Genomic DNA, 14,800 nt, shown 5'->3' on the forward strand with positions numbered 1-14,800 from the left:
CTTCACCTCTGTTTCCAGTATTTCAGGTTAGAAAATGAAAACAATAAAGAGAATGAGTTGCTTTATCACTTTTGTGATATTCCAGTCATATAGCTGATCTGAGAACGGCTTAAACACTTATAAAAAGAACAGAAATGGACTGTGTGTTTTTATGGTGTAGCTTCCAGAAGGAGCAGAGGTATCTTTTGCAGTGGTTTGGGTAAGTGGTGCCACACAAATTTGGAAGCACTGTATGAAGCTCAGCAGAATCTTGTTTCCGGGTGGAACTTGAGGGAGACTATTCATAAACCTAAATTTAGGTTTATACATTCAAAAAAGTGTTTGCTGAACTTTGGTGTGAGCAGGGAAGACTTTCAGTCTCCCGTCCAGCTCTTTAATCCTTGGTTTAACTGTTGTGTCCAACTAAAAAGGTAGTTTCTCTTAATCAATTAACCACTAATATACTGTTTATATACTTTCACCAGACTGCAGAACTAGATGGCAAGATTGAGGGAGGGTGGCTTCCCTAGAAAATAATGTGGGGAGTTTTGTTTAGGGGTGGTTTTTTTCAATCCCACATATTCTGATTAAGTGTGGACCTTTATATTTAATAATTTCTCTGCTGCTTTTTTTTTTCCCCCATTACATTAAAAATGGATACAGTTGTTGTTTAATCAATGCATTCTGGAGGTAGAAGCGATTTGTATGCAGGCATATGTAATGAATGGTCACCCAGTGCCACTGATCTCAGGGAAACAGGCATTGCTCTGCTCATGGCCTGGGAAAATAGTCACTCTTCTCTACCCAAAGCAGATCTTTACAAAACTCCATTGGAAAAATGACAGTAGGCCTGATGCTTCTCTAAGTTGATCTGTCTTGTGTCAGTGGTAATAAAAAAAAACTGTAGGGAAGTTTTTCTGGTCTCATCTGTGCTGCTAAAAGTAACAAGTAGAACTTCCATACATATGTGTAGATTTAGGGTTGGTAAATATATTCTCTTAAGCTGATTGTTTCAATTTTCTTTTATATGTCCAATGATAAATAGTGGAAGGTATGTGCTAACATTTTGCTCAATGTCTTTTTTGGGCTTGTTAAAATAAGAGATATGTAAAGCAGAAAGACAAATCATACCTTTACAGTTTGGTGGCCATGGAGACATTACTTTCTCTGCAGAAGGAGATGGTGCAGGTGCTCCTCAGCCTACCCTGCTGTCTCTTTTAACATCATCATGGGAGCTGTGAAAGTCTTGAAAAATTAAAATGAACAAACAAGTAGTGTTTTCAAAAATTTCAGCTTGACCTAGATGCACTCTGGTGCTAAGATCCCTGTGGTGCAGGGCAGGGAGGCTCTGGGGAGCAAACACACGAGGCTGATGATTCCAGATGCACAGGATTGGCTGTGCCCTGAGCTAAAGCCCCACACGGGCCCCCGGTGAGGCAGCCATGGTCCCCAGGGACTGTGGGGCTCAGCGACTGAGCCCTGTGCTGCGCTCAGCATCCGCAGCCTGACGTGTGAGGTGGCTCAGGACACGTCTGCTGGGAGCTCCCTCCTGATACGGGAGGTGGAGGAGTTCAGCTCCCTTTATGCTGCAATGACAAAATTAAGCATGCCACACTGTTTCTAAAACTTAGTTAACTTAAAAGACAAAGGCAAAGCATGTTGTTTTCCCTTCATTGACAAAGTCAAGATGTACTCAGCTGCCTTTTGGTCAATAGAGAAGCTTAACAGAAGCTCTAAATGTGTCACAATGAAATTTAGGGTCTAATTCTATGAGTGCATGTTGAATTCCGTGATAATGGGAGCTGCATGCACAAAGCAAGGAGTCTGTATATGACTTCCTAAATTCCTACATTACTTCAGCCCCTCTCTTCTAAAACTCCTGCAGTCCCTCTTGTTGTTGTTGACAATAATACCATTATAGCTGGCCTAAGGCTGCATGCATATATTCAGTAAATCAGAAATGGCAGTATGCAGTATACCCAGGCATTTGCCACTGTAGTTAAAAATGAATGGATTTGATACAAATTTTCCCAACCAGATGATTCACATGAACTAGAAATAACATGAGATTTGGTTCTAAAATGTATCTGAGAATCTCAGATATACCAGTCTTAGGCCTTTAGAAATTAATGTTTCCTAACCTTTTTTGATACTGGGGAGCTGGACCTGCAGCAATGAGCTCATATATCTGAAGGACATTTCAGATGAGATCTGCCGTGAAAAGTCAAAACTCTCAACTTCCAGTTCTGAGTATTAACAGCACATCCATCCTTCTCCCAGCAGCACTGTAGAGTTTCTCATTCAGAATAATAATTCAATAGCAGCAGTTGAGAAAACACAGTGGAATTGGATTCAGACACTGGAAAAAGTTGGCGCGAAGAATAGTCGTAGAATCGGGAGCTGCTGAGAACATGAGATAGTCACTCAAAAAGTTTCTATGTAGGCTTCCCCATTTTCTTTTCTCTCCAAACATTCCTGGAATGAACTAGTCAATTACTGAGCAAAGCATTTATGGCTTTTATTGGTGAGAGGGGTGTGTGCAATGTTAGAAGGTGAAAATCAAACACGTGCTGAAATTGAACTGTGACCTCAATTCACAATGGCATTTAATCCATGTGCTCTTTGAAATAGGGTACTTAATTTTCTGGGACTAATATGGGGCACTGAGGTCCAGAAATGTCGTAATTTCATATGTAATAAAATTATAGCACTTAAGAACACTTGAAGCAGTGGACTTTGTCCTTTCTTTGTTGATAGAAAGATGATCAGTGGTTTAAATCTCTTCTGTCTTCATCCTTGCAATCATGATGCATTTCCCTCACATTTTTGTTTTCTGGACTGATTCCACAAGACTGATCAAATCACTCTAGAAATAGCTGATAATATCTAATTTGACTTATATTTTTTTGGTGTGGTCAGTAGCACAAGGGATCTTTGAGAAGTTGATCTAATTATGTTATTGGTATTTGAACTTATTGAGCATTTCTCTGATTTGGTCTCTGTTAACTTAAAATGACAGATTTTTGGTGGCATGGCTGAGTGCAAATGAGATAGTTAAATGCAAAGAATTCTCTGCTAAACCACATGACATTATTGATGTGCTGAGGGTTTTTAAAAAGCCAGGAGAGAATTATGTTTGTGCTGTCCTCATCCCAATTCTGAAATAAAGCTAGAAGTAATGACATGCTAATAAAACAGGAGGGGGAAACTGTGCAGAGTAGTTGCTGTGTCAGCTTGTCGGCTCCTGATGCAATCATGGGAATGCTCCTTGAGCGTAGTTAGAAATGACAGGTTTGGTGTGAGGCCACTTCCAGCTGAGATGAGCAGTGGGACTGGAAGAGAAATGAACAGCATTACTTTTGTATAATTTTGAAGATTTTCTCCCTTTGTAAATAGTGTTGTTGCATCATTTTTCTAGAAAGTAAGTGCCTTACAGTCTCTATAGAAATAATTGTCTTCTTCTCCTCAGCTGTTATTACTTTCTGTAACAATTTTTCTTATGGCCGAAAGGATTCATTCTAGACATGTACTCCAAGTAAGCTTGTGGTCATCCCAGTTCTCTCATTTCCAGCTCTACATGAAGAAATGAGAGAGCATATAGGTCTCACTAGGGAAGCAATTTGAAAATCTGATACCCTTTATTTGTTCATTTGTGTTGTTTGACTTGGCTGAATGACAATATATTGAAGAATACACATAAAATCTTCAGACTTCAGGCCTTGGCAAGAAAATATCCTACCTCATACATAAGGTTTAAGTTAACCTTAAGTTAAAGGCTGCATATTGAGCTACAGGTAAAAAAATCTTTATATACCTCTTTCACATTAGAAAGATCAGTCCTGTAAACTAGAGGATAATTCCTGAAATGACAAAAAATGGAAAATATTCCAGCAATGCTTTAGCACTGTCCAAACACTTACATCTTTTCATTGACATGGCTTTTCTTTTAGGAAGTAAGCAAAAATATTTTCCATCCCACTCTGTCATATAGAGAGATACACAGACACATGAAAAACAGCTGAAACAAGGAAATAAAATTATATCTATATGTGGGAATAGCAACAATTTAAAAATGATTCAGGGATTTTGTGGCTTGGCTTTCTTTTGCTTTTCGGTTTTCAATTTTATATAACAACTGAAATTAAATTTTGAAAATCAATTGCATAATAAAATTTCTCTTATCACTGTTTGAAAGGGTAATGTATGTGCTGCTGTGCACTGCCATCTCCTGAAAGGAACAGAGTAATCTTTATTATATCTTAAAAGGCTTTTTGTGTAGAGTAGTTAGATACTCTAATGAATAAGGCCTGAATTTTTTAAGGGAAACAATCTAATTCCTGCTTGGATGCTCAGACATGAACTATGTTTAGAACTTTTTTGGCAATTCACCTATATATCCATGTGTTTTACTTACGGAGATACTATGTGTTTTATGTATCTGTGTTTTATTTTATGGAGATATTCCTACACTAGAACACGTGTGATGACATTGGACGTTTCATTAAAATGTCCAATACAGTATTGGTTATTGGAGCAGTTTTGAAATTTGCCTGAAATATGGAGCCATAAAAACATAAGCAGTGGTCAGAACAAAAGTGGAGAAATTGTACTCGAGTGAGAAACAACAGCACTTGTGAAAACAGCATGGAGTTTGATCTAACCCGGTCCTTTATATATTCATGTGCTGCCGGAGGTAGGGCTTGTTTCAGGCTGAGAAACTGGAGAAAAAGCATAGGAGTTTATCAGGAATATCTGTGTGCGAAAGAAGGACAAGCTTGTCAAGAAAGCTCATCTGTTGAGAACCTGGATGGATTCACCAGTCCAGGATTATCTTGGCAGCAGTTCTGTTGCCTAGTGGAAGGGCAAAGATGCTGAAAGGTATTTTTATGATGACACATATAAAAGAAACCTAGTTACCTGGCACTTTGCTGTATCCTCTAATCAAAAAATGACCTGGATTATTTTGGGGGACCATGCCAGGCTTAAGATGGTATTTCCCATCTGTTGAATAAGAAGCTGTACTCCTCAGTGTTGGCTGGAAGATCTTTGTTTTGCCATGCTGTTCTGCAACACAGTCGACAGCTGCCCTGTGTGTGCATGAAATCTGTGTATGTTCACTTCTTTACAGTATAGCATTTGTGGCAGAATTACTCTACAGGGATAGAATTTTACTAATTACTATAATTATTTTCCAATTCTTTTTTCCCCCTTATTTACCCTTGTTACTAAGTAGCCGTGTAGAATTGTTCCGTCAAATGTTTGCAGGGCTATGTCATTATTGTCAGTATAGCTGTAACCCCCAAGTGAAGCCTGTGTGGGTTTTGTTTGAGTTCCATGGGGTAAGAAGCATGTTTTAAGATGCATCTTGGACACAATTTCTTGTCCCCTTAAATGCTACATGTATCCTCAAATAGCTGTTTTGTGGAGAAGACAGGGTTTGTAATATCTTGCATACCAAGCATGTTCTCAGCCATGTGCAGCTTTGCTTTATGGAGCTAAATAAAACAAAGGAAAATAGAGCAGGGGCAAGGGGAAAAATGAATGTTTTCAACTGAGATTTGCACAGAGATGACAGGTGAATGAGGTGGAGAGGTAAAGAACAGCTGTTCCAGATGGTAGGAGCTTCAGGAGTGAAAATGCTGGAGTCAACGCGGTCAGATTGTAGGAAGAGATGATGCTCATGAAGGATGAGTGGTGCTGGCAGGGAGATGAGTGTCAGAGGTCACTGGGAAACACACAGCAAAAACTGTGTATGAAATTTATTTATCTTAAAGTACCATTTTCTCTAAATGAATCATTTTCAGTTCTTTCCAGCACTGATTGCGGGTGTTTACCTGCAGTCATCTGTGCTAGTATTCTCTGTTGTCTTTGTTTGCCTTGACACATTCACTGCCTTAGCTGGGTTCTGTACTGACAGCAGACACTCAAGAATGAATAAATAAACACAGTTTCCAAAAGTCTGGTTTTGAAGCAACCCTTCTGTGCCTCTAATCTCCTGCCTGGAATTGAAAGCTTTAAAAGTGCTTGAAAATCTAATAGCCTTGATTTTAAGGTTTCAAACAATCTTGCACTTGTCATAGGACTATAACACCATAGTTCAAGCCATCTCTGGATAAATAGTTCATAGAAAAAGCAAGTGTGAAATGATAGGAAATCAGTGATGTTAAAAGTGATGCTTTAGTTTAAAGAAAGAAAGCTTAAAAGCTCTGGATTAGCCTTGGAATTCCTTTTCAATACACCTGAAGAACTGGCTAAGTGAGAGCTGGGCACTCTCACTCTGCTAGCTCCTCTTGAGTTTATTGGTTCCCTGTTTACAATGTTCTGCTTAAATATTTTGAATAAATAGGCAGAACATTCACTTTCTGTGAGATTTATAAAGGCAGAACTTATTTTAAGTAACCATTTAAATTTAACTTATTGACTTCAGTAGTCAGACAATTAGCTGGAGATGTTGTTTTGCAAATCCTCGAGGTATTACACCTGAAATAATTTATATTGGCTGCTGACCTGTCTATTGATCGTGAGTGTCAATTCTACCTTGTTTTCCCAGTGCTGCTACCTTTTTAGGCTTATCCTCACATTGTTTGAGCTTTATATTTTTTAATTGTCAGTAGAAGTGATGTAGATCCTAGCCCACTGTGGTATTCAGTATATTAAATACCACCTTTGGAAGAAACTCAATTCTCATTTCACGGCCATGTACTTATGCAGATCATTTGCTTTGTACCTAACTAGTTTCCCCCAATATTTCTAGCTGGAATCAATGCTTCTCTTCCATTTTTGACTTAGATTAAGTCAAAATGTAAGAATTCTGTATATTGTGAAGTAACTTTGAGGCTCTGTGCAGAAAGAACTGTTCTTGAGGAGTGAGGAAGGGATGATATTCTAGCAAAAAAAATGTCCAAAGTGTTTATGATTAATGCTTTGGGATACTGCAGGTGAAAGGTGCAAGGTGATTTTTCGTTCTTTTTCTTTTTTTCCTCCACAGGGGCAATTTTTGATGAATCTGCTAAAAAAGATGAGGAAGTTTTTCGAATGGCAGTTGCTGATCTCAACCAGAACGATGAAATCTTACAAACAGAGAAAATCACATGTTCAGTGACATTTGTGGATGGCAACAATCCTTTCCAGGCGGTTCAAGAAGGTAGGACAACTAAAGAGATTTCCTGCTGTTGTTTCCTCACCGACATGAAAAATATTACCCTGGTAGTTTCCTAGCTTTATGGGAATTTGTCATTTTTGTTGGCTTCTTTTAATATGAAATATCGCAAAAATAATTTGATTTTGGATTTAACTGCTTTAGTTTGTGTTGGTCCTAGTGACTTACGGCTACAAAGTCAGCTTTTATCCATTTTCTATTTGTAGGCTGAAATTGAAATGTGATAAGTCGTACAACACTTTGCCTACATCTTTCCTCTTTTCCAGGTTGTTTTGAAGTTACTTGTCAAAATGATGACTACTTCCTACTACTTTTTGGTTTAATTTTGTGCAAACTAATGGCAATTTGTTGGGAAATATGGGTTGTTGTGTTGATAACCTTTTCAACCCACACACCTGGAAAAGTGGCATATTTTAAAGGAGGGATTAGAGAGAACCTGATGACTCTATGTTGCCCGTGTCCAATGTGATTTTGTTCTTAGCCTGTCCTTTGTGTCATTCCACAATTACTGGACAAGGGATTGTGACATTGCTTTGGGTTCCTTCGATAGCAGAAGGATGATAATGGAAAGTAATATTTGAAATCCTCTGAGCTGAATTAGTAAATCTGAGCCGTTCCCTGGAAAGACAGGGAGAAGTCTTTAGCAAACATGGATTCTAATTTGAGGTTTAAGCATTTGTTATTTGTTTGCTCTTCTGGCACACTAACTTCTGCCTGAGATACCAAAGTTATTTACTTGCAGGTATATTAGTAAATTTTTCTTAAAAACAAAACTAAATTTTGATGATTTCTTATATTATTATTGGCTCTGTATTGACACTTGAGATTTAAGGGAATATGCAATTAGTTGCTCTGATATTTGTGAAGTCAAAGGTTTGCCTACAATGGATTATTGACAAGGCAATGCTAATGAAAAAGCCTTTAATGCTTATTTTGTTGGCTTTTGTCAATGACATTCTTATTTTTGGAGAATTTATTAATTTAGCAATTTTTTTTTCTGGTAAATTTTACAAGTAGATAGATCTGAGTAATTAGAAATATTGCAGTCTGTGCTTGATAGGGATGAAGCAGAAAAAGACATGATTTTGAAAGTATTCCAATTAGAATCAATTCCATCTCTTTCAATCTAAGGCTAGCATAGAAACTAGAACTAGCCAATACTTTTAGAATTCAGAGGGGAAAATGACTAAGTGAGCTCAACCTTTTTAAGATGCTTTCTACATTGTTGATATTTAAGCTTTTTTTTTTTTTTTTTTTTTTAATCCAGGATGGATAATGCTAGCTGATACTGTGCTTAGCATTAATTGACTTTGAAACTTAGCAATTAATTTCCTGTATCATTGTGATGGAGTAATTGCAACCTATTTTACGAAGTTACGTTTTAACTTGGAGAAGCTAAGAGTGCCTAGTAAAGTAGGACATTCCAAAGGAGCTAAAGACTCAATATTTCAATATTTAGTTATTATTTTATGCAGAAGTTGCATTTGTCATTTTTGAAAGTATAGTCAACATTTGAAATGTGGATGGAGCAGATTTGACATAAATTTCATTACCATCTGTTGGGGAGAAGAAAGGTCTGTTACAATATTGATGAGTTCAATATTTTCCAGTAAAAACTGTTTCTTGTAAATAGCAAATATCAGATTCCCTATCTTTTAAGGACCCTGTCTTTTGTTTGGAATAATTCAAGTGAAGAACAAAGGTTTTCATCTTTTGCATGAATGTATTGCTGACATTTTGTTTGTTAAAATATTTTACCACAGTTAATGTGTTTTGTTTTAACTGAACACAGGCAGAGGCTCCAACGTAATAATTTGATTACTTGGCACCAGTTTCTTGCCTTTCTCCTTTTCTGTATGTCTAGATCACTCATCCCCTGCTCTTAATTGCATTTCTTATAAATTATAGTAACAGGGAAGGGAACCACTCTAACTTTTGCCACATATTGCCAAAAGTGGCATACTGGCATGGTTTGTAACTCGGACAAATACTTAGTAAAAGTGCGCTGTACTGAACACCAGAGAAAAAGGTTCATTTAAACATTAAGGCCATTCTGGTCCTTTATTTGTAAAAGAAATACTAGAACAAGACTAAATCTCATATTTTTCCATGTGTGACATTCAGTGTTCTCTAACTTGCCTTTTTCGTGCAAGCATGATCGTTTCCTTGGAATCATAACACCACTAGTCTGAGGTTCATGGCTTGTCCTACCAAGCAGAGCCTAAATGTTCAAAAAATATACTATTCACTATTCATTTAATTTAGTATTTTCTGTTTTAATTATTTTTATAGGAATGGCTTTTTTAGGCCACAATATCTGGAGTTTTTTATGGTTTACACTTTTTCTTATTGTATAAACTACAGAAGAGCCTTTAAAACCCTCAAATTTTAATGGCTGGTAAAATGCTTATTTAAAGCATTAGATCTGTAATAATAGCTTAAAATTGGTTTGAATTTGTCTTTAAACTGACCTTTTCAATCAATAGAGAAGAATAAAGTATTTGCCTAGGACTGTGAATTTCAGTAGACCAAGAAGTCATGAGCAAAGTCCTCATGAAACAAGACATTAGGTACAGAGTTATTTTTCATAATGATGCAGTAATGGGCCATCTGCATAATTTCTCTTATTTCACTTTATTAGTGAAATTGGCAACTAACTCCCAAACAATGTAAACAGAAACACTCAGACACTTCACAGTGATTTTGGGACGTAAAGATTAAGTAATTTGAGAAGTTTGCCAGCTGTGCAGTACTGTGTTCTTCCTGCTGAATCTGTTTTTGAGTTATTATGGTGCCCTTAAATGTCTTGCACTTGTACCTTAGGGCATCTCTTTAAGCTCTGACTGGGGGGATGATACTGCAGCAAAGCTGAGTGGTTTTATCCTAGAAGACCTGTAAATGGCATGCCCCATAATATCACTGGAAGTGCCCTTGGGGACCCTTTCTGGGCATGTTCTAGTGCACAGACACAGGAGATAAAATTCTTGAAGTTAGGAAAATTAGTTTTCCCTTCTGCTGGCCCCAGAAAGGGCCAAAAGCAAGAGTGGTTCATCCTGTGCCCTTGTGGAAGATGCAGCCCAGTCGCTGAGATTTGTCACAGAGATGCCTGTGGAAACGTCCAATATGGCAGTTTCCTTCCTCTCTCTCTCTTTCTTTCTTTCTTCAATATAAATGCTTCACAATATCTATAGTACTCTTCTGTGCAGTGTCTCAAAATATTTGTGTGATTGAGAGAGGAAAAATATTGTGATTGGCCTTTTTATGCTGTGACCATGTCGGGTATCACAAGGGAAAAGCAGAAACTTGACTTTTCTTTGTATATAGATATTGAAAGAAGTAGGGATAGTCAGGTATTGTGTGGCAGCTAGGCAGTGATTTAGCACTGTGAAACAAGGAATTATGATCTACATCCATACTGGTGCTAATAATATATATTAGTATAATCTTTACTTTCATTCCCATGAGACGCCAATTTACAGCAGTATTTAAATTGGGCTGGGACAGGCATTCAAAAGGGTTTGAGTTCTACACATACTTAAACTGTAATTATTTTTTTTTTTATATAAAAGACATGCTTCTCTATTTCTTCTCCGTGAACTCTTTTTTATCTCACTTGGAAATTTCATTGAAATAAATACAACATTTATTTTCTTGTTTGTCAGAAAATCACTCTGTGCTCTTATCTTTCTCTTAGTTTTATTATGCTGGTGCTTAGTTCAATACACTAATAATTAAGGCTTTAATTTTATGGTTCAGAGCCTGCTGTTTCCCCCAGTCCTTAATTTATCATTAATAGTACAGCCATGCAGTAGCTGAATGGCTGATATAAAAAGTGTGATGGCTTTTGCATTTTTGTGGCAAGTGGAGGGAAGGGGTGGCTTTGGTAGCTTGGATGACGAGAGTTAATTCTTCAACTCGTGCTGATACACGTCCTTGAGCAGCACAGTTTCCTCAGCCCTCATGCTGCCATTTCAACATGCACACTGAGGTTATGGAGCAAACTCTGCAGGAGTTTGCAGTGCTGGAGGCATCCACAGCATCTGGAAAGTAGTCAGAGCTCGGCCAAAGATGTGTGTCGTCCTTAGAGATCCATTGGCAATGTCTTAACCTCATGGCAAACATTTTATTTTCATTTAGTGCTGGTGGGGTTTTTTTAATCTTACTCCTCATAACTCTTTTTTTTGGTCTTGTTTTGACAATATCACATTTTACTGATCTTGAATAATAATTCTATCATAATCCAATGTTTTCTTTTACAGGTTACCTACAACATGTGACAAATAGGTTTGACTGATGCTGTTTGAAATTAACTTTGTCGGACACTTTTTCCTATTGCAATCACATATATGTGAGGCTCATTTTTCTTTTTTTTCTAACCCAACCTTTTTGTCATTCAGGGTAGTCACCAGAGTATGCTTACAGACACCAACTCAAGCCTTCGTAATGGCTTTTGAAAGCTTATTGTGATCAGTGAAGTAAATAAGGCAGTGAGTCATAACTAAATGGGATTCAGCTGTAGAGCAACAGAGGTTTGTAGGGCAGCAATATGTATGAAGGTCACATGCAGGATTTCATTCAAGCAAAGTTTTATGGTCAGAAATTACAACCTGATGGTTACATCTGCTTTGGCCTTTGGGACTAGATGAGTGTAATAAGATTGTCCTTTCCCATTTCTCTGATCACTGTAGAAATCTGTTTAAATCCACAGATTTCATGGACTGCTAAACTTTCTTTTACTTCGTGTCAGTTTCCTCTTGATATTTCTCAGCCTTCCTTGTGCTCTTTATTAACCAGTACATGTTCAGTTTGAGATTAAACCTTTACAGGGCTGAATTTCTTCACTGCCCCTCCATTTCATTTCCTATTTGCTTTTTTATTTCCCGGTAAAATGGATTTTGATGTGAAAAGATATAGTGAGGAGGAAAAAAAAAATCAAGTAGGACCTGAGCTACAAAAAGTCAAGGAAGAGGAGGAGAAGCATTTCAATAATGATATAAAAACCTCCTTTGTAAAACTAGAAACAGTTGGAAGTGTTTGCAATTGCAAATTGCTTCTATCCTGAGCACTTCAGATAATACGATAGATTTTATGAATTGCTTGTCCTCTGTGCTTTCTCATAATGCACCAGCAGTTGCAGCACTTTGTTCTCGAGGTGCTGGCTGAGGAGCCTACTCCCTTACAGAGGCTTTCTTCTCATTTAAGTCTTGCTAACCCCACAAAATCTATCAGACCCCCAATCTGCATAAGTGTACCATGGGAGTCCAGGTGATGAAAGCTTAAGAAACAGGATCTTGCTACACTGGTGATAACATCCTGACAGTTGGAAAGGCAGTGGTTGCATGGGAGAGAAGATCAGGAAGAAGGGAGGAGTGAGCACTGATGGAACTAGAAAAGGGACAGTTAGTAGAGGCTTACTTTAGGATGAGCAGGACGCACATTTAACGCATTTTCAGCAAATTTCAAAGCTCTTATGACCTTTTTTTGCCCGGAAGTAATCTACTCAGAATGTACTGGAGGCCATAAAAGGAGGTCAGATTTATTCTCAGAAAGGCCTCAGAGTGGTACAGCTGATGCAGTAATTGCAAGACCTCCATCACTCTCCAGCCTTTAGATTTTGAGCCCCGTTGTTTTCTAGTTCCTAATTCTTTCTGTAGTAATGTTTTCTTCACTTGTAAGACAGCTTCCATTATCTTAGTTTCCAGTTTGAAAGAAATCTTTAGCAGCTGTAAGCAGCACTAGACTTTCAGATACTTGAAGATTAAAATAGTTTATATTCAGCTCTGAAAAATTCCCCCAAATCCACATAAAATAAAAAAATCAGCGTATCAAGAATGGCTTTTTCAGGATAGTTTAAACAATGTGAGAAAATAAGCTATATTATGATGGTTGGAGATCCTTCTCTGCAGTAGGCTTTCCAAATTGCTGAGGCAAAGAGGGGAGGAAAGAGCCATACTGTAGCACAGGCTAGGGCAAGATCCTGGCTTCCTTTAGGTGCTGTTATGCACTATCTCCCAGAGCGCCTAAACCCCATTGAATGTACACTTTATGGATGCTGCATGTGTTTGTTGTGGTTTAAGGAAAGAAATCTGGTGTTTCTATGGAAACCACTTTTCTTCAGGTGGCCAGGAGACCCAGTAACATCCCCCGTTACACTTGGCTGCATTGCAGCATTGAAATGCAGCGCTGTGACTGAAGGAGTTTGCGTAAGGCCACACATCAAACCAAGGGCTTGGGTGCTTCAGAGTTTGCATTACCTACCACACTACATCTCTGGGGTCTTTCCCCCCTAGCCCACCACTTTCTCATGACTTGAAAACAACAGGAGTGATTTCCCTAACGCTGATGCCATTTGCCATTTTTGGTTGACAAAGTTTGGCTCGAATTAATTTTTATGGCAGATTTTGACATTTTTTATCAGAGCTTCCACTTTCAAGTGACAGGCAGGAATTTTAATAGGCTTGAAATAATTTCTTTCCCAGACTGTTGCTTGAAAAGCATGTGACTGTGAGACTATTAACCCCTAACCCCTTTTAAAAATGTGGATCAAATAAATGAATAAATACACGCTGGACAAGTGTGATGCCTTTTGATGGTGAGGTGCAGAGTGAATTTTATCACATTATAAATAGGAAAAGCTGGACAGGCTTCTATTCTGCAATACTTACACTTGAAACCTAGATTGGATCATTTTGGATTTTGCAATAGACATGTTTCCACTTGCAGTTCACAAGTGCCCAATATGTGTTTTCATACATTAAGCACAGAGCTTCAGTCTGCTGTGTTAATGTACTCTGACACACTGCTAGGGGTTTACTTTTAAAGAGCTATGCAGATTGTGATGTGATTAAATAATATCAGTAGTACGTTTAAATGTTTAAGGCCACTGTGCCTGGAGGTTTCTGGAGTATTTTAACAAACAGAAGCATAGAGACAAAGTAAATGAGAGATGCTTCATCTTCCTAGATGCCAATTATTTAACTAGCACCCTAAGCTATCAGTCCCCTAAAGTAATCTCCTTAAATAAGTAATGGACGCCCTATCTGGATTTCCTTCTCATCTTTTTGTGAAGCAATGTCCACTAAAATCACTAGAGCAGTCAATCATCACTGTCCAACCAGACATGTATATTCCCAGACAGGCCTCACAGCCTGCAAGCTTGCAGCAGGTTGTGGCTACCACCAAGCAATGAACTGCTGCATTCAGCTGTTTTCTGCTGTACAGAGTCCTCTCATAATGTTAATTGGAGATGTTGCTTTTGTTTCTCCTGGCTAAATTCTATGAATTAAGTGGAAGTCACAGGTCCTTGTTTTACCATACAGTTTAGTTACAAACATGGATCCAATTCCTTACAGATCCATATTTGCTGCCTCTATTTCAGTGCCTGTCTAAAAGTCAATAGAGTTAATTAATTTTAATTAATTAATTTCTTAATTTAATTCTCCCCTTTGAGCCTTCCTGGCACTTCTTCACTTGATTCTTAAAAATATTTTGTTTCATTTGCAGGCTGGTTTTGTTATAACCCGTTAGCTCTTTGGTCACTGTATTCTTAGTAAGTAGACCAGTCTGTATTTGCGGAAATTGGGTATTTGTGTGCTTCAAATAATTTTAAAGGTACTTGTGTCTCTCTCTTTCCCACTCTGTATAACCAGAGACAAAGTGTAC

The 14,800-nt window shown here is 37.9% G+C and overlaps 1 protein-coding gene across 2 annotated transcripts in view; it reads left to right on the forward strand.

Moving 5' to 3' along the window:
* The window catches only part of GRID2 (glutamate ionotropic receptor delta type subunit 2), a 669,865-nt gene that overhangs the window by 128,970 nt on the left and 526,095 nt on the right, over positions 1-14,800 (forward strand). For both annotated transcript variants that reach the window (XM_058838035.1, XM_058838036.1), the window contains exon 2: positions 6,968-7,123. In XM_058838035.1, the coding sequence (XP_058694018.1) occupies positions 6,968-7,123 (156 nt within the window). The remainder of the gene's footprint in view (positions 1-6,967; positions 7,124-14,800) is intronic.

The sequence above is a fragment of the Poecile atricapillus genome, chromosome 4 (genome assembly GCF_030490865.1).
Source record: "Poecile atricapillus isolate bPoeAtr1 chromosome 4, bPoeAtr1.hap1, whole genome shotgun sequence".
Lineage (NCBI taxonomy): Eukaryota > Metazoa > Chordata > Aves > Passeriformes > Paridae > Poecile > Poecile atricapillus.